The sequence below is a fragment of the Agelaius phoeniceus genome, chromosome 14, assembly GCF_051311805.1.
Source record: "Agelaius phoeniceus isolate bAgePho1 chromosome 14, bAgePho1.hap1, whole genome shotgun sequence".
Taxonomy (NCBI): domain Eukaryota; kingdom Metazoa; phylum Chordata; class Aves; order Passeriformes; family Icteridae; genus Agelaius; species Agelaius phoeniceus.
In genome coordinates, this window is record NC_135278.1 from 15,816,465 (window position 1) to 15,834,838 (window position 18,374).

An 18,374-nucleotide genomic window follows, 5' to 3' on the forward strand; every position below is an offset into this window, starting at 1 on the left:
GATTTATTTCCCATAAAATCAGACCTCAGTGCTACAAGCAGGTGCTTCTCACTCTCCACAGTCACCACACCCCTCCGAGTCCTTTCACTCAAGGCTTTAAAAGAACCCATCCTGGTTATCCCCCCAGCCAATCCAGAGGAGCAGGAAATCACCCTTTGTCCAAGGATACAAAGTCTGGAGGAAAAGCTTCCCAGGGCAGCTGCTTGTCCCAGTAACACCTGTGAGTGAAGGGAACCTGGCTCACAGTGACAGGAATCTGAGCTTTCTACAGCGTTTTATTTCACTACATTCTTCAGTTCATTGAAATACTCTCCTACACACCCTATTTTAGAGCCAAAGCTCTGGTTTTGGGACACATCCTTGGGGGAAGAGCTGTGTTAGTTTCTGTGCTAAAATTCCTGTGTTCTCCTTTCTCCTGCAAGCAATGACAAAGCAGCAACTCCTACAGACACCTCTCCCTCCCCTGTTCTCTGTGCAGAAATCCTCTTTTCCTTCCAGCTGCACAATCCCAGGCACTTTCCAGGAAAGCCACGAGGGGTTCAGGAACACTTTAGCTCTGAGCCCCAGCACTTCCAGGGCAGGACTCTCCTGTCTGAGCTTCCAGCAAAGCTCAGGGTCAGAGCTGAGGGTTCATTAACCTCTGTACAGCCCCTCATTAACACCCAGGAACACTTGGGACAGGCAAACCTTCAATCACAGCCTCATCACCAGCAATATTCAAATGAATTGTAAATACACCCTGTCCTTGCAGTGAACACCCCCAGAGCTGCCCCTGGGGATCCTGTTTGGAGAGAGCTGTCTGTTCTTCCTTCTGTTCCTCGAGCTTGGCTGGCACCACAAAGCATTTCCACAGCAGCAGAAGAGGAAATTCAGCTTCACAAGCTCAAAAAGAAGTAAGAGGGATAAGAGAAGATCAATGCACACTACCCCAAGCCCACAGCATCACGCCCTCACCTCTGAGCACCAAACACAACACAAACACCAAAGTTTTAGAGAAACATTTATTATAGGGTTGCAGAATTTATGCCAATATAAAGTCCCTTAATAAAACTCTCAAGTTTATCAACTGCAGGACACTAACTCTTCATTCTTTTTAGACTGCAGCTTTCCAAAAAAAGGGAACAATGCTCTGACTGCAGCAGTAATGCTACTTGCTCATAAAAAGTTGATCTAAAAAGTTTTATATAAGCCCAAGTAGTTTAAGTTTACAACTACAGTCACGTTCACAAGTGAGCTATACCAGAACAGACCCTGGATAGGAAGTTACAGGATAAACCAAGTCATAACCAAAAATACTGACAAGCTTTAAGAGCAACTCTATCAGAATCTAACAACTAAATGCCACAAAACCAAACTAAGGGAGAAGAACTCAACATAAGCTCAGGGAAGGTTCCAAATATACATACGAATTCAATACAGTAATTGCACAAAAAGAAACAGGGTAGTGTTAAAGGTTTCTGATCACTGAGCTTGGATTTTACATGCTGCACACATGGTCGTTAAAATAAACCTTTAATGAGCCAGATCAGGAAGGTTTTTGAGCCAGGATACGGAGTGCAGAGCTAATCTACAGAACTACACAAGATGTGCAAACCACAGATTATTAATATTAATCATTCTGTGAAAGTTAAGGTGAACATAACTGGTTCCAGCCAAGGAATTGGTTAACATTTTTTTATATATATATATTTTTCTGCCATTCCCAGATTACACTAAATCAAACACATTCAACAGATAAACTGATATTAGCCTTCTAAAAAAACCTTACTCAAATTTAAGTTTTACATGAGACAACTAAAAAGTTATACCAAGGATCAACAAAAGCTGAAATGGTGACTTTGTCTTCTGAAATACAAGCAATACACAAAAATGCATAAGGCTTTTGATTATCACTGCACGGTTTAACTGCAGAAGTCGATGTCTAATGCTGACTTCTCCAAGAAGGTGTGACCTGGTCACCTCCCCTCTGTCACCTTTCACTGCTGACAGATCTTTGTCTCAACCACGAAGGAGTTTTCAAAGTGTCTGATTGAGTGACAGTTCTCCGCTGCCCGTTTCTGCACACCTGGGGACGAGAGAGGACAAGAGGCTGAGTGAGTGAAGGATCCCCAGCCCAGAGCAAGCACTGCCAACCTCCCATCATTGCAAGACACAACAACCATTCAGTGCACTGAGTTTCTCCAGCCAGGAATTCCACCAGAGCCTCCTATGGGGCTGTTTTCCATCCCAAATCCTTCACCCAGCGTGCATTTGCACAGGGTGTGCTTTGCAGAGCACTTCACCTTGGGAGGATTTACCTCACTCTGGTTCTTCCTAACACCATTAAAGTGATTTTCTCTATTTTGGGACATGCCAACACTGGGTCTGACCCAGGCAGTTTACCTGTATCAGCTGTGGCTCAGTAAGAGACAGGAACACAGAAATCCTACCATCAAAGAGCTGCTCTCCTCAATCACTTCCATTTGCAATAATTCAGAAGGATTTAGTTTGTTTAAAAAGCAGAGAATTGTTCAGATGAAGCAAGAGAAGCACCAGCTCTTAACCCAACCCCAGCAGGGCACTGCTTTGGTTTATAAACACCTAAAATCCAGGCTTGCCCCTCAATTCCAAAGCATCAGGATGGAGGTGAAGTTTCCAGAGCCCACCTAACAGCATGACCTGGGTTTCTCCCACACCTCCAAGTTACATCTCCAGGGAATTGACAGAGCACCTGAGGTCAGTTCCATCTAAGAGATGAACACACAAACTCCACAGGAGCTGAGAGCCAAGGCAACACTAGCTAAATGAGAATAAATGAGAAGACTTTTTCAGGGAAGTTCCAGGAGTTCACCCACTGCAGTCTCATTTCTGTGACATGGCTCGTACACTGTGTGCTACAAATGAGACAGGGAAGGCAAGGCAAGACTTGTCCCTGAACAATTTTCTCCTCAGTTGGATCAGATTTCCCACCCTCTCCCCTCCACGGGCAAACAAGCAGAGTTACAGCACAGCAGCTGTACCAGGAAACGTTTTCTATTTACCAGAATCCTTTTGTACAAGTTCTCTGCAGGAATCTTTTATTCTGCAGCAAAGATGTCAACAACATGTTAGAGCAGGATGATTTCAGGGAACATCATAAACACTCTTCACAGAGCTGTCTATAGACTCAGCAGCTGTCAATTTAGCCTTGTTCCCAAAATCATTCTCACAGCAGCAGTCACACGCCTCTGCCTCCCATGAGGGCAGAGTGTTTAGTGTTCCTTCATGTGCCCTGCACAGAACCCCTCTGCTGCTCCCACAACAGGATGTTGTATGCAGCAAGCAGCAGATGCAGCTCCCAATGCTGCAACTGGGCTGAGGAAACTCTTGCCTAAGAGCTTGGCAGCCAAACCAGAGCACAGAGTTCTGACAAACCAAACATTTGCATTCTGAAAGGCTCTAACTGACAAAGGGTTAGCTCACTGTGTTTGGTGGGAGTACCAAGTAAGAAATGCCTTGAGCTACAGTGAAACAAAATTAATGATGTCAGATTTCTGCCCCCCAGGCCTTGTCCCAGTAGTTAGAGCAGACACCTCAGCTTAGTCCCTGGCAGGGGGTGGCAGGAGCACGCAGGCAATAAAGAACCAGAGCTCAGCAGTTCCTCTGGAGTGTTCTTCCTCTTTCAGAGAGGAAGTCAGGGATGTCCGGAGCTCACTATTCAATTACTTTTTTTTTCAGAGCAAGTAAAGCAGAAGAAAATGTTTTTATTTGGTGCTCCTATAACCCAGTTTTAGATAGGACAAGGACAGAATAAGCTGCGCCTACAGAGACTCACATTATCTGATGGATTATGTGAATTTTAGGGTCAAACTAACTTATAACTTCAACCAAAAATTAGAACAGAAACAGACTTAAATTTGGTTTGGGCACGTAACCTGCAATTGTGTAACTGAAACTTTCTCAGCATGTTCAAATGACAGTTCACATTCAGACAGGAAGGGAAGGGAAATACCCAGCAGGGCCAGGAATAGCCTCAGCTTCTGCTGAACACTGAGATTCCCCAGATTAAAAACTCCCCAGGTTAAAGTATTTATCCCTTCCCTAGCTAAAGCATAGCTTTGCTTTTTCCTGAGGGGAACTTACCCATGATTTGGTCTCTGCGCTGAAGCCTGAAGGTCTCTTTCCCCACACAGAGCTGGTAGATGAAGATGCCCAGGTCAGACACGTTATCGATCTCCTCCGTCACCACCATCTCCTCACGCACCAGGTACGTCTGGGGCAGGTAAGAGCCAGTCTGGAAGAGACAAAGCCTGAAGGTACAGACTGCTGCTAACAAGGCACAAACCACTACATTTCACTCTCTGCTTTGGAAAGGATTCAAGCAGCAGAGTTTTAATACCAAGATACACTGAGCTCAACCAGGGAAGTTAAAAACTGGCAGAGGCCATTTCCAACAGCTGCACTTACATTCAAAAAAACACAATTAACCTCATCTCTGCAAGCCTCATGTGAAGCAAATGTAAATAGAACCTGGTCAGGTTTATCTGTACACAAAGCTTGCAGCTAAAAGAGAAGCAAAATATTGTGAAAGACTCCAGGTTTGAGGCAACGTAATTGTAATGTAAAAAATGCAAGGCAACCTACAAAAGGCTTCACCAGATGCTCCCAGCACTACTGAAACAGTGTCCTGCCCCCCAACTCCTAAAAACAGGGGCAGGGACATACACTTAAAACTTGTCTTCACAGAGCTATAAAAAAGAATGCAACAAGCAAAACTAGACCAGTGGCCTCTAGAACCAGGTGTAAGAGAGCCAATGATTTTTTTTCTTAAGTCCATTTGATGCATGATAGCCAAGTATTGCATTTAACTGGGAAGCAGCAGCCAGCTCTATCAACTTGACCCATAAATCATCTTGGAAAAACACCAGTTTTAGTCACTGAAGAGTCAAATGCTTGTGGTGATCTCATAACTGCAGTGCCAATAACTGGGGAACAAGTTCACATTGTTCTTTTCAGCAAAACCCTCACGGGGCGAGCAAGCTTGCCCAGAGTAACTCTCAGGTTTAGGCTTTCAATCATATTTGGAGCTTTATCAAATTCTTTTCAAACAGCTAAATTTAACCTTATCTGCTGGTTGCTTTCAGCTCTCATAAAGCCAGGTATTAATAAGAGCATTAGGCATGAATCTACTCAACATAATATACACTGACAGCTGGCCTTAACTTCAGTGCAGTGACTGAGCCGGGGGATTATGGACTTTGATGGAGGGAGGACTGTTCTAGCAAGGGCCTGGAGTTCAGGAGCAGCACCCAGCACTCTCAGCAAAGGCAGGCTGGCAGCAGAACCCAGCAGCAAAGCTCCCACATACCGCCAGCTTGGCAAAGAGATCCATCAGATTCCTTGGAGGCATGACTATGGAAGTGTTCAGCGGGATCACATAGCAGTTCCCCAGCTGCAGGTCGAGATACGCTGTCAAAAGCTGTTTTAAAAACAAGTTTTTAATTAGTCAGGGGCCTTTGATTAGGAGAACACAATTCCACCAGGAGCAAGGCAACCTAAAAAAGCTGGAGATCACTCACAGCTACTACAAAAGCGATGCATTCAGGAAGTGCCCACTGTAAGCACTGAACTGTTACCACTTTGGCAAACCAGCAATAGTTTAAAAAACTTTCCTAAAGAAGAGAAAGCTGAATATAAAAGCAGCTTCTGCCATAATTGTAAAGGAGTACAGCTTGTACTAACACAGAGGAAGTATTTGGGAGTATGATCTCATAACTGAAAAGGTCTAATTAAGCACAGTGCAAACAAAAGGTATCCAGCTGCTGATAAACAATGACTCCCTTTAAATAGTTCTTCAGGAAAAGTGTTAGCCCCTACAAAAATCTCATCAGCATTGCCACTGAGCACAAGAACTGCAGCAACTAGAATTATCTGTTTTTTCTATCTGCATTGCCAAGGCTGGATTTACAACCAACCTCTGAGAGCTTTTACAGCTGACTGGGGATAATGTTAACATTATCAACACAACTTTGATAGAATAGTCAAATGAAAGCCACCCTCTCTTTGCCTTATGGAAACTCCATGCAACTACCACAGCACTGTCAGGTTCTAGGTTTGAGCTGCTTGAAGTGATTTTTCAATGCCCTTCTCCAAGGCTGACAGTTGTTTGCAATTCTACATTTTCCTGTGACACTGTGCTGAGTCCTCAGTCCCTTAACTCACATTTATGATGTTCTCCATTTACATGGGATTCTTTATGCAACAGATATCCCATGGGCAACAACAGAGTTGCAAGCACTGAGATGCATTTTCTGGGAAACAACTCAGAGCTCCTGCCCACAGTGACTGTACCACCCATGCAGAGTTAATCCCTCTGTTCCAGAGTTCACAGGGTCACAGCTCTGCCGCGCTTAAACCCAAGGAGCAGCTTGTGCTGCCAGCGAGCTCTGCAGCCCGAGCCCATCCCGGAGCCGCCCCAGCACTGACCCTGTCGAAGTCGTGCACGATGGCGGCGGGGTCGCTGTCGGAGAACTTGGGCACGGGCACGTCGATGATGGCGATGTTGTCGTCCTCGCGGATGTCGGCCTCCTCGGCGATGGGCAGGAAGTACGGCTCCACCGCGCGCTCCCGCGCCTCGTTCTCAAAGTAGCACATCTCCCCACGGTACACCTTGTGCTGGGACACCAGCAAGGGCAGGAGAGGCACAGCAGCTTAGACACTGCGCTCCCGTCTGCTGAGACTGAGCGCGGGTCTGTCACACACAAAGGACACACACTCGGGGTGTCCTTGTCATCTTTATTTCCCCCTCATCTCTCCAGTCTAGTGATAATCCATTTATACTTTTTCAAACCAATGCTGTTTAAATAAAAAAGAACTCTCAGATTACCTTTGGCATGAAGTACTTGTAGATGCAGGCTCCACCCACAACAACCCCTGCCAAGATGAAGGCCAGGCCCAGCAGAGTCAAGAGACATCTTCCAGATGAGTTTTCACCCCTGTGTGTGGCAACTTCTGGGTCCTTTAAATAAAGAAGGGGAGAACTGAGAAAGGGCAGCTGCTCTGAATTTAAAGAAAGTTGTTATCAACTGTTTCACTTTGATCCACTGTCTCCTATTTCTTCTAGGTGTGGGAATTACAGGTCAGCATCATAAAATAAAACACTCACATGAAATGTTACTGCATCAGATTAAGATAAATTTTCAAACAGCACCAAGAGGATTTTCTGAGTTAGAGGATGTTTTCTAGACAAACCTTTGTCAAGAAACTATTTGAGATACACAAAACTTAAATAACTGTAACAAAAGATCCTGTGCTGCAGCCACACTGTAGTACAAAAAGCAGGATTTGTACATCAAGGTCATTAAAAGCACACAGTGTCTTCAGGCCTCTTCCCAAAAGCCTCTTCCCCTCCTCCTCTCACTGTCACGTGCATTAACATCACTTTTCCTCCCAAAGCTGGATTAGCAGAAGAAGCCAAGATGCAACTTTGTCTCTTGGCTGGGGAACAGACAACTGACACGAGTCACCAGGTTTTGGAACTTTTAATATGCACAAGCAAAGTCCATTATGAAAGAAAACGACCCGTCAGCTTAAACACAGCTTCCAGTTATGCCAAATAAAAACAAGTCTCTGTGGCACATCCTACCTTGCAGCCTCAAAATAACTTTTCTCTTACCCAAATCTCAGGAAGTTTTGTTTCTAACAGCCTGAAACTTCTCTCTTTAGCTCAGCAGCTTGTTCTCCCCCACCCAATGATCTCTCAAACAAAGATGACTGCACCCAAAGGAAACTACTCTGCCGGTGGTGGTGAGTTGTGCAATCCTCACTGCAAAGGCAGAGGTGGTGTCTGAAAGGAAAATTTAACCTTCCAGAGCTCCTGCAGCACCTTCCCAGACTTCCAGCTGCAAGCCAAGTGAAGAGAACAGCAAAAGTGCTGTCAAATAGCAAACAATCAGAAGAGACATTCCCTCCTGGAATCACACACTGGGCTTGAGTCTTTAAAAGGAAAAAACAAAACACAAAAACAACCACCAAACCCAAAATGTTTAGATAACTCCTATATTTGGTCAAGAATGTCCCTTTAATGATTCCTGACTCCAGGATTTAATAGCTTGCTTTTAAGATCTGTTCTTTGTCCCAGTCAGGAAGGAAGAAAATTGGATTTCACAGTAAAAGATCTTTTCCTTTGAGGTGTTCCCAGAATCAGTGGCTGGGCTGAGCACAGCAGCTTCCATGGCCTTTCTTTATTTGGGTCCTGCAGAACACAACACATTTAGTGACCTGTGTTCCCAACAAGCGCCAGCATTATCACCAGGGCTGCAATATTCCCAAGCTCAGCAAGATGCAGCAGCATAAAAGTCAAAGCCATCAGTTATGCAAGCGCTGAAACAAACCCCAAGCTGTTTTGTGAAAGTCAATACTCCCACATTCTGCTCGCGCATCCTCCAAACACAAAAATGTTGGTTCAGCAGGACACAAGCTGCTACAATTGGCATGTGAAGCATTTGTTAAAAAAGAAACCAACTACAAAAACCAAAGCCAAACCCTGGTTTCAAGTCAGAATGATGCCACATTTCTGTGGCACTGTGTGAAAATCCCTTTTCAGGGTTAAGCAGCTGTAAGATGGAGATTAATTCTGTTCTCTCCACGTTCTCCCACCCTCACCTCCACCTTGGAGCACCTTACTCATCCAGCCTGTCCCTACTTGAACACACCAGTCTGCACCAGTTTTGGCACTGCAGCCATCCCAGCGCAGGGGTGATGTCGACATCTAATTAGCTACACTTGCACTACACCTATTTCAAACAAAGCAAAGGCACTTGAACATATTAAGCAGCAATGTGGGCAGCTGAACCTGAGAGGGAAGAGTTGTCAGAGCTGTTAAGAGAACACAATAGCAAGATTTTGCTCGAGCAGGTTACAAAACCTCTGCACAAAAGTAGCAGGTAAAAGTCGTCAAAACCTACAAAGAAAATGCAGCTCTAAGCTGGAACAAGCAAAGCAAACGAGGGATAAGAGACAAGAAAAAAAATAACTTGTTTTAACCCTGCTGACAGCCCCGAAGAACATGCAGGGAGAATATCCTGCAAGCTCAAGGGTTTTCTGCAGATACTCCAGGGGACTTTTATTGCGCTGTTTCAGCCAACATTAACCTTTAAGCTTGTTTGCTCTGCACAAATATTCCAGCTAAAGAAGACATTAACAACCACTCCAACAAGTTTGTCTTGGAGTAAAATGATGAACTTGAAGCTTATATGCAACTCCAAGCCCTGAAGTCAGAGTGAAGAGTTGTTGAAATCCCACGTATCTGTGTGCACACACACAGAATATTCCAAATTGAGAGGAGCAGCTCTCATGAGAGCAGAAAAAAGGGGTATGTTTATTAGAACTATTCCAGTCAGAACTTTCACAGTACAGGGCTAGTAAATATATGCATAACCAGTTGCCTCAGGAATAGCTGAGGAGTTTGTCCTCAAGAAACTGGCCAGGCTAATGACATCTTCAAATTTTAAATCCTTTATCTACCTTGTTTTCCCACTTTCTCTCCTTTTGATCCTGTAATTGAATGCTACTGTATTAAATGTGCACGCATCAAACTGACAGCTCAGAAAAGTGCACTGAGCAAGAAAATCACTCTGCATCCCTTCCCTTCCAAAGGAAGGCTATTTCAGGTGAGGCTGTGTAGGCTGGTAGGGAAGCTGCTTTCCTGATTACAGCTTAGAAGGGAAGAAAAAAAAATTTGAACTACAGTCCAACTCCACAAGTTTTGTTGTTTCTAAAATTTTCTTGCTCTCCTACTGCAAATAAACTCAGCCCATGCCATTTTCCCCGTCTACAGCCACTGATGTATTTACCTACAGGCTGAGCTTCTCCATCTGCCTAAAACGCAGGACACCTTCAAAACAAATTTCCCACAAATTGGGAAAGTTCCACTCGAGCCAGCGACGCGCAGCTCGCTGGGAAGGAAAAGCCAACCACAGGGTGCTCGCCTGGGTTTCTATTTAAAACCCTTTATGGCAGGTTTCTTAATTTAAGCGCGACACCGACGCCTCACCGCAGCTGCCGGGAGGCTCCGAGCGCCGCCGGGAGCCGAGGACGAGCCTGAGCCCGCTTTGTTTGCCTGGGAGGCGCCGGCCGAGCGAGCGCTGCCCGCGCCGGGGGGGGCTCTCCCTGCGCTTCCCCGGCCGGCCCAGGGCCGAGCTGGGAGCTTTAAAGCGCCGTCAGGAAACGCGGCGCTGGCACGGGCCCAGCTCGACATAAACACCCGGTGTCGGCGCTGGCCCGGGGGTGTCACGGGACATCGCACCGCGTCAGGGCTGCGGAGCGGGACAGCACCGCGGCACCAGGGCCCCGCGGCCGCTCAAAGCTGAGGGGAGTCGGTCCCTCAGCCCCGGGCAGAGCGCGCCGGGGCGGCCGCCACACGAGCGAGAGCCCCGCGGCCGCCGCCGCCTCCCCCGGCCGCGAGAAAATGGCGGCGGCTCCGTCTGCTCGCGCCCCCCCTCACACCGCCCCGCTCCTCCCGCCACCGCCGCCGGCCGGGACACCCCCGTGCCCGCACCTTGTCGGCCACAAGCGCCTCGGCCGCCTCCTTTTTGGGCTCATCCTTGAGGGCGAAGGGCGAGTTGAAGGCGATCTTCACCATGGCGCCAGCGCTGCTGCCGCGTCCCGGAGCGGCAGCGGGGACAGCGCGGACGGCGGGGCGGGGTCTGCGCTGGCCACGCCCCCAGCCCCGCCCGCGGGCACCGCCTGGAGTGCCCCCTGCCGGCCGCCCCCTCACACGGCTCCGTTCCCCCGCAGCTCCCCTCAGGCGGCGGGAGCGGGTCCCGACATGGAGAGTCGGGATTAGGGAGGCTGGGAATGGCGCCCGAGACCATCGAGTCCAGGCTGCCACCTATCCTCACCTTTTCTCCAGCCCAGAGCACTGTGACCCACTTCCAGTACTTCCTTGGGCCCCCCCCAGGGATGAGGAATCCACCACCCCCCTGGGCAGCCCCTTCCAAGGCCTGACCGTCCTTTCCACGGAGAAATTCCTTCTGCCCTCCAACCTGAACCTCCCCTGGCCCAGCTTGAGGCCGTTTCCTTTCCTGTCCCTGTTCCCTGGGAGCAGAGCCCGAGCTGTCCCCTCCTGTCAGGAGCTGTGCAGAGCCACAAGGTCTCCCCTGAGCCTCCTTTTCTCCAGGCTCAGCCCCTTCCCAGCTCCCTCAGCCCCTCCTGGGGCTCCCTGGGCTCCTGTCCCAGTGCTCTGTCCCTGCTATGGAAAGAATTTCTTCCTCATGTTGAGGTGGAACTTGTGGTTTAGTTAATGGCTGTTGCTCCTTGTCCTGTCACTGGCACCGCTGAGCAGAGCCTGACAGCATCCCCTGGCACCCCTCGGAGATATTGGTAGGGATTGATGAGATCCCTCACAGTCTTCTCCCTTGTCCAGACTAACCAAGCCCAGCTCCCACGGCCTCCCCTCATCAGAGAGATGCTTCAGACCCCTCATCATCTTTGTGGCCTCTGCTGGACCCTCTCCAGCAGCTCCTTGTCCTTTTTGTCCTCAAGAAACCTAGACCTGGGCACAGCCCTCCAGAAGTGCCTCAGAAGGGAGAATAAAACACTTCATGCATTAGACTGTCTGAAACAATCTGCTCCTTCATATGGATGGAAATCTGTGTCCGTCTCTCTAGAATTTGACTTTACAGCTCTACAAAGAAATCTGGTTTGAATCTGGTGCCCACACCATGGAACCCTCCCTCACAGACAGCTGTAATTAAACAGAGCTGAACACTTATGCAAATATTGCAATAAGCAATTCTTCTAAGTGTAAACAACATGCAGTGTGTATTCCAGCATTCAAAGCGTGTTCCTGTTATTCCACAGATGGAATACACTGTGTTTCCTTTCAAGATCATAGGTTTGATATTGCTGCCTTTCATCTCCGTAAGAGTTTTGATTTTGACTTCTGTTGGGGAAGAACAAACTGTTTTATGTCTATTTAGCCTGACTTGATCTAGTAACAGAAAACACTTTAACCTCATTTTACCAAGAAACTAGTGAAAAATCAATTTTCATATTTCCTAGCTTAGTGTGTTGGGAATAAGTCAAGCTCTACACTCAAAGTCCCTGGAACACAGATTTAGGACAGATTAAGAATTTTTCTGTATGGCCAATGCAATACCTGTGCTCTCCAAACTGGTGGTTGATAAATGCTGTGAATAATTTTTGGTATCTTAATCTAATGTAATTACTTCATGCCTAAACAAATTGACTGTGTCTTCCAATTACCTAACACCTTTATTTGAAAAAGGAGGCAGAAATAAAACTAGAATAGAACAGAAATAAACCCCTGGTTTTTATCAAGGCTGGTGTCTGTACATCCCAGCTGCCTCACTGTCGCTGTTCTGTTGCAAGGGGTGGACACACCTGGAAATATTGTGCTCAGAGAAAAAAAAAAAGTTAAATAATAGAAAGGGGTCTTTTACATTTATCTGCACTCAAATTTGCAAAACTGGAACTTTCATAAGATTTGTTGTGGATTTTTTTAAATGTGCATTTCTGTAGTGTATGTGACAATAATTTATCTTAACATGTTCAAAACCTATTTAAAATGTGCAGTGTCTGGGAGAAGTAATTCCAGCATCACCAAACAGTTTTACACAGCTGATACTCTCAGTTCAGTCAGCACCAACTTCTTCTACATACATCTCCTACAATAATCTGTTTTGTAGAATACTGGGCTGGGAAAACATAAGAAAACTCAGATATTTTTTCCCCTTCTAGAAATGATCAGGCTGTTTGACTGAATAAATACTAGACAACCCCATGGGTGACTCCCCCACTTCACCCCTAAAATGCTTTTTCACCTTAGTCCTGGCCCAGTTTTCTTTCAGACTTTTGCCATATAGTGATTGCAGTTAGGCCTGGAAATCCCAAGCCATCTAAAGAAGTCATCTCACTTCTTCTTTTGGATTCTGCAATATTTCTGCTTTTCTTTACTATTAAAATACCCTGGGGTTAATTTCCTGTATTTATTCTGAGGTTGTCTTTATCACCTTGGCAGGGAAGAGATTATCCACTGATACTTCATTATCTTTTCAATCCTTCTGGTGTCTGTAAATTTAAAGCAACACTCCTTTAAAAAATAACCAATACATGGGGTAAGTTGTTTTAGAGACTGGAGAAATTTGGCCAAGGGAAAGGAGAGCTGGGATGCTGTGGTCGCTGTGATGCTGTTACCTCTGCTCCCAGAGAAGAGAACAGAATTTCTTAGAAGTGCCACTAAACCCCAACACCTCCCTTTTAGCAGCAGTGATGACATAAGGAGCCCAGACAGTCTAAGAATATTAAAGACCAGGCTTTGGAAGGTGAGGTTTTACCTTGTATTGCACCAGGCAGTGACTCAGCAGATAATCCCACTGGAAGTTCCTTTTTGAGCAATCCTGAATTAATTTTTAACGTGTAGGAGGTTTTTTAGCTCCTCTAATACACTTTTTAAAAACTCCAGCCATAAGATGTGTTCACATTTATTCTATATCCTCTTTTTTTTTTATGTCAGGAGAACCCTTCCTTACTTTCTGGGAACAATGGGATCTTCTATTTATCCTTGAAAGTTTTTGAAGTATTCTCACACTTTGAAGTAGAAGGTGCTGTGTATGTGCAGAATCCGGACTCGTGTATCTTGTCCTGGCTCAAACACAGCTGGGAGGAGGAGGAGGCTGCAGGCTGGCAGGACATGTGAGCACATGTTCTGCATTTCAGTGGTCACTCACAGCTCCTTAAACCTGAATAATGTTTTGTTAGACTTAAATCCATGCACAGAGTTCAGCGCTGAAGTGTAAATTCACTCAGCTGAGCCTCACACCCTCACTGGTACTGCAGAGCTCACAGGGACAACGACTCTCAGAGCCCCAACCTGGACTCAAGGTGTAAAGAAACAGCAATTAATACAAGTAATAATTAACAGTTTTAAATATACACTATATCCAGCAATTGGGTTTTTTATGAGCAGTGTAATTACTGACAGAAATGCCATTAAAGTAAACAAGTATGTCATGCAGGGATGTTAAAAATTAAAGTGAAACTACAAACTCTCTCCTTTCCAAAAGATCTTCTCCCAATTTGACATTTTATATTTATCCAGATGTCTGAAGTTCTGCTTTTTGCCTCCAGTCCTTTCCCAACTCTCTTGCAAATCATTCCTCCCTCAACACCTCCTCCTGTTTTTCCCCACTCTCGAGCTCTGATATTCCATCTCCCTTTCTTCTCTATTCAGTGACCTGGGACCTCTTTCACCTTTCAACCTGTTCCTAAGGCTGTTGATACTGAATCCATCCAAAACTGCAAAACTCAGAGCTGCCAGTTTAAACTTTTGTGGAGGGACGTTTTTCCCACTAAATTTGGGCCCTTGAGTGAGGATCTGTGTGTGTGGAGAGGAAATGTTGTTTGCTCCACTGCCTTCCCTTACTGCCTGGCAGGCTTCTCTCTGCTGCAGCAGTGTTAGATTAGGATCTGTGGCAAGGAAAACACACATTACTCACTTCTACTGATGCCTTGTTACAAAACACTACAACAGGAATGTTTGCTACATGGAAAGTTGCCTATTTCCATGCAGGGAGAAGTCGGAGTCCCTTTTCTCTGCAGAGTCCAGCTGTGGGAGGACTGAGAAGAGGGAGCCTGAAGGACACAGAGATTCTGTTGATGTGGTCAGGTCAGTGTTGAAGGGACCTCGCTGCCCACACAGCCATTGCCTCACAGAGCAGAATTCCACAAGAAATTCCAGTCCTCTGGAACATCTGCCAAGCCAGCAGCGTGCCCAGGGTGATCAGCAGCCCCAAAGGATGGAAGGGCCAAATGTGCCTGTGGTGTAACTGCAGTGAGGCAAGCAGAGATCTGTCAGGAACCCGGAGTCCTGGCAGGTCTGTAACAGCATTGCCACACTCTGCTGCTGGAGGAAACCCAACAATGGCTCAAAGCTCAGAGTGTCTTCTACTGAACTGGCCAAATAGACGTTTTTGGACAGAGATTTGTGTTTGCCTTGGCACTGAGGGGTGGCATCCGGGATTCCCCCTCTTTCCTTTCAGGCACGCTTTCCCTCAAACCCACTCCAGGAGTTCTCCCTCTGGCCAGGTGGGCTGGCAGAGGCTCAGCTCTTCCAGGGGCTGCTGTAGGAGAGGAGTCCCAAGCTGGGTTTGTTTTTGTTTGAACAGGGGCTGTTGCTTTTTGGACACCCTAAATGGAAAAGTGCTGAAGAAAAGCCACCCCTTCATCCTCGGCATTCTCCCTGTGTGCTGATCCCTGCTCAAGCAGGAACTTTAGTGGCTCTGCTGTCCTGCTGGAATGCTGCAGGTCAGGAGAGCCCACACCTACACATGCAGATGTTGCAGCAAGGGGCAGCCTCTTCTCAAACAAGCCAGGCTTGATCCTGCTGTGCCCAAGTCATGTTTGAGCTCAGTTTACCATGAGTGTGGACATGGGAATGTCTTGTTTGGCTGTGGTGACCAAAACTTGATGCTGTCCCTGCCTGGGCCGGGTGAGGACGTTCCCAGATGCACAGGGCTGTGCTGGCAGAGCCCCCAGTGCCCTGGCAGAGCTCTGCAGTGGGTGGTGAAGCTCGTTTGACTTGTTCCCTGTGGGTTTGCTCTGTGCCTGTCGACAGGGCCGTGCACACAGGGACAGATCTTTCCTGCCTCAATGGAAGCAGTACCCACAGAGCTGGTGCTCCTGGACTCAGGAAGGATTGCTGGGAGCTTGCATCATCAATTTAACATCCATTAAGTCTTCCAGTGAGTCACAAAATCATTAAGGTTGGGAAGACCTCCAAGATCATCAAGTCCAACCATTGATCTTGGTGATCATTAAGATCATCAAGACCTCAAGATCATTAAGTCCAACCTTTGACCAAACACCATCATGCCAAATAAACAATAGCACTGAGTGCCACGTGCAGTCGTTTCTTTGAAGACCTCCAGGGATGGGGACTCCATCACCTCTCTGGGCAGCCCCTTCCAATGCTTCACCACCCTTTCCATGAAGAAATTCCTCCTGATGTCCAACCTGGCTCAGCTTTAGGCCATTTCCTCTTGTCCTATACCTTTTTTCCCTGGGAGAAGAGCACAACTTTCACCTGGCTGCCTACTCCTGTCAGGGAGTTGTGGAGAGCCAGAAGGTCCCCTCTGAGCCTCCCTTTCTCTAGGCTGATCTCCCCCAGCTCCCTCAGCCACTCCTGGAGCTCCAGCTCCTGCCCCAGCTCTATCACCCAAAGATGCAGCTCTGGAAACAACCAAGGAAACGAGAGCCTTGCCTTGGTTTGTTTACATCTGTGTGTATTCCAGCATACCACCTGCATATGGAGCAGCTCCATCTGCTCATATGACATGAATGAAGGATTTATGGCCACACCACATTCCAGCTGGAGGATTTTCTTATGTACAAGATGCTGTAATTAGGTACTTCTAAGAGACTGTAGAAGGTTTTGGAGCAAGGGTGAAAAGTCACAGGTGAATCTTTCAAGGGCTTCAGTAGAGCTCTGTGCATCATCCAGAGCTGGATCCAAACTGGAATTGGGAATATCCAGGGATTAAAAAAGGCATAACTCAATTACAGAGATGCCTTTTCTACAAACTTCATTAACACTAACAGAAATCAGCCCTGAACTGTGAACACTGTGAACACGTTACCAATTTTTGTAGCCAGCTTTTACCAGAAGAAATAATACAAACTTTAAAAATAAAAATTACTGACAGAAAGTTAACTTCATCTACTTCACCCTCATCTACTCCTGTGGGTGCTTTTTTTTTAGAATACAGGTGTCCCTTTTCATCTGTGCAAAGCCTGTCAAAAATAGCAATCCCACAGAACACCTGTGCTAACAGAGCCGGAGCACAAATCTTGTCAGTTAAAGAGATTTATGGGGCTTTTGTGAAGTTGTGCAGGTTTTCTGTTGAGCAGCAGAAGTGGCAGTGGTCTCCTGTGCTGATGTTTATCTGCGAGCCAGGGTCTGCCAGCCCTGGGAGGCAGAGCCTCAGCAGAGTGTGGTGTCTGCTGCTGGGGACGGTGCCAGCTGCGGGGTGACACTGCCAAGCTTGGCCCGTGCTTCCTCTTCTCCACGCAGAGAGCAGGAAGCCTCTGATCTGAGCCACAAGTTTCCTCTGTGCAGCGCAGGCAGGAGCAAACGTGGTCACACACACGCTCAGAAAACCACGTTTACTCCATGTATGAAAACATCTGTTGAAACAGACCCTAAGAAACTCGTTAATTTTTATGTCCTACTTTGGAGAAGATGCCTTTTGATTTGAAGCAAAAGCAAATCTACTGCCCACACCATTTTTACAGAGCACAGGTTTCAGTGCAGGAGGTGTTTTTTGTTTGTAGCACAGATATCACAGCACGATATGGGAAATAACTTGTGGTTCTTTCTTTTCCTGTTCCAAAAAATCTCTTCATAGTGAGGAGACACCTGGTGATGTTGCAAGGCTTTGATGGGACCTGTGCTGCTGTATTTGAACATGTTGATTCTCCAGGAGACAGCAGAGTGAACAACATTTGTGTTTTGAAGGATTGGAATTAAGAAATCCCCAAAAAATCAGTGGCTTTCTTCTATTGCATTTTAGTATGAAAGCTCCCAGTTCAAAAGAATGTTTAAGGAAAGCAATTTGGGGCATATTGAAATCTCCCCAAGTTAACATTAAAGACATGCATTGGCCTGAATTTAAGATCACAGAAACATGGGAATGTTTGTTGGAAGAGAATTCTTTTGGTTTTTAGCCCAACCTCCCACTCAAAGCAGAACTTTCACCAGCATTAGATTTGGTTTTGTGCAGCTGAATCTTGGAAAACACCAAGGATGGAGAGTCCCCAACCTCCCTGGGTAACCTTCTCCAGCACTACACTCCCTTCCTACTGGTTTTATTTTCCTTGAGGTCCAACCTGTGTCTCCCAAGCCACAGTTTGAGTCCGTTTTCACCCTTTGGCCACCACTTCTTCAAGGAACAGCGGTTAAATAAAATGTTCTGAGCCTCTGCTTCATGTAATTAATATTTAAAAACTAAAAATCAATTGTATTATGGACTGATGGGAATATTCACACCCACAGCCCTGTGTTGGGATGCTGGGAGGATACAACTCTTGGGCACAGCTCTGGGGATGAGTGGGAACAGCTTTGGGACACAGAGGCAGGATGGCTGCTCCAGTGCCAGCCCTGAAGAGGGGCAGTGTGGAGGCTCTGCTCTCTGACACCATTTCCATTCCTTAAGAACCTTCCAATTTCGAATGTAGTGGAGGAAATCATGTTCCCACTGCCCAATTTCTAACCCCTGGCTGTTCCCCTACCACTCAACTGAGGGTACAAGATGAAGGGCTCCCAGCAATGTGACCTTTTGGCCAAGTAAACAGATCCCCATTTTCTGCAATTTAGAAATTTCTTTACAATTTGGCAT

General features: G+C 46.5%; 1 protein-coding gene across 1 annotated transcript; it reads right to left on the bottom strand.

Annotated features, from left to right (window-relative positions):
• Window positions 1–987: 987 nt before the first annotated feature.
• ITM2A (integral membrane protein 2A) lies at window positions 988–10,675 on the bottom strand. Its single transcript, XM_054641766.2, has 6 exons — window positions 10,517–10,675; window positions 6,845–6,976; window positions 6,445–6,633; window positions 5,327–5,437; window positions 4,102–4,252; window positions 988–2,065 (listed from the first exon to the last, which is right to left on the bottom strand). The coding sequence occupies exons 1-6, from the start codon at window positions 10,598–10,600 to the stop codon at window positions 1,977–1,979; spliced, it is 756 nt and encodes a 251-aa protein (XP_054497741.1). The 5' UTR covers window positions 10,601–10,675; the 3' UTR covers window positions 988–1,976.
• Between the last annotated feature and the right edge of the window lie 7,699 nt (window positions 10,676–18,374).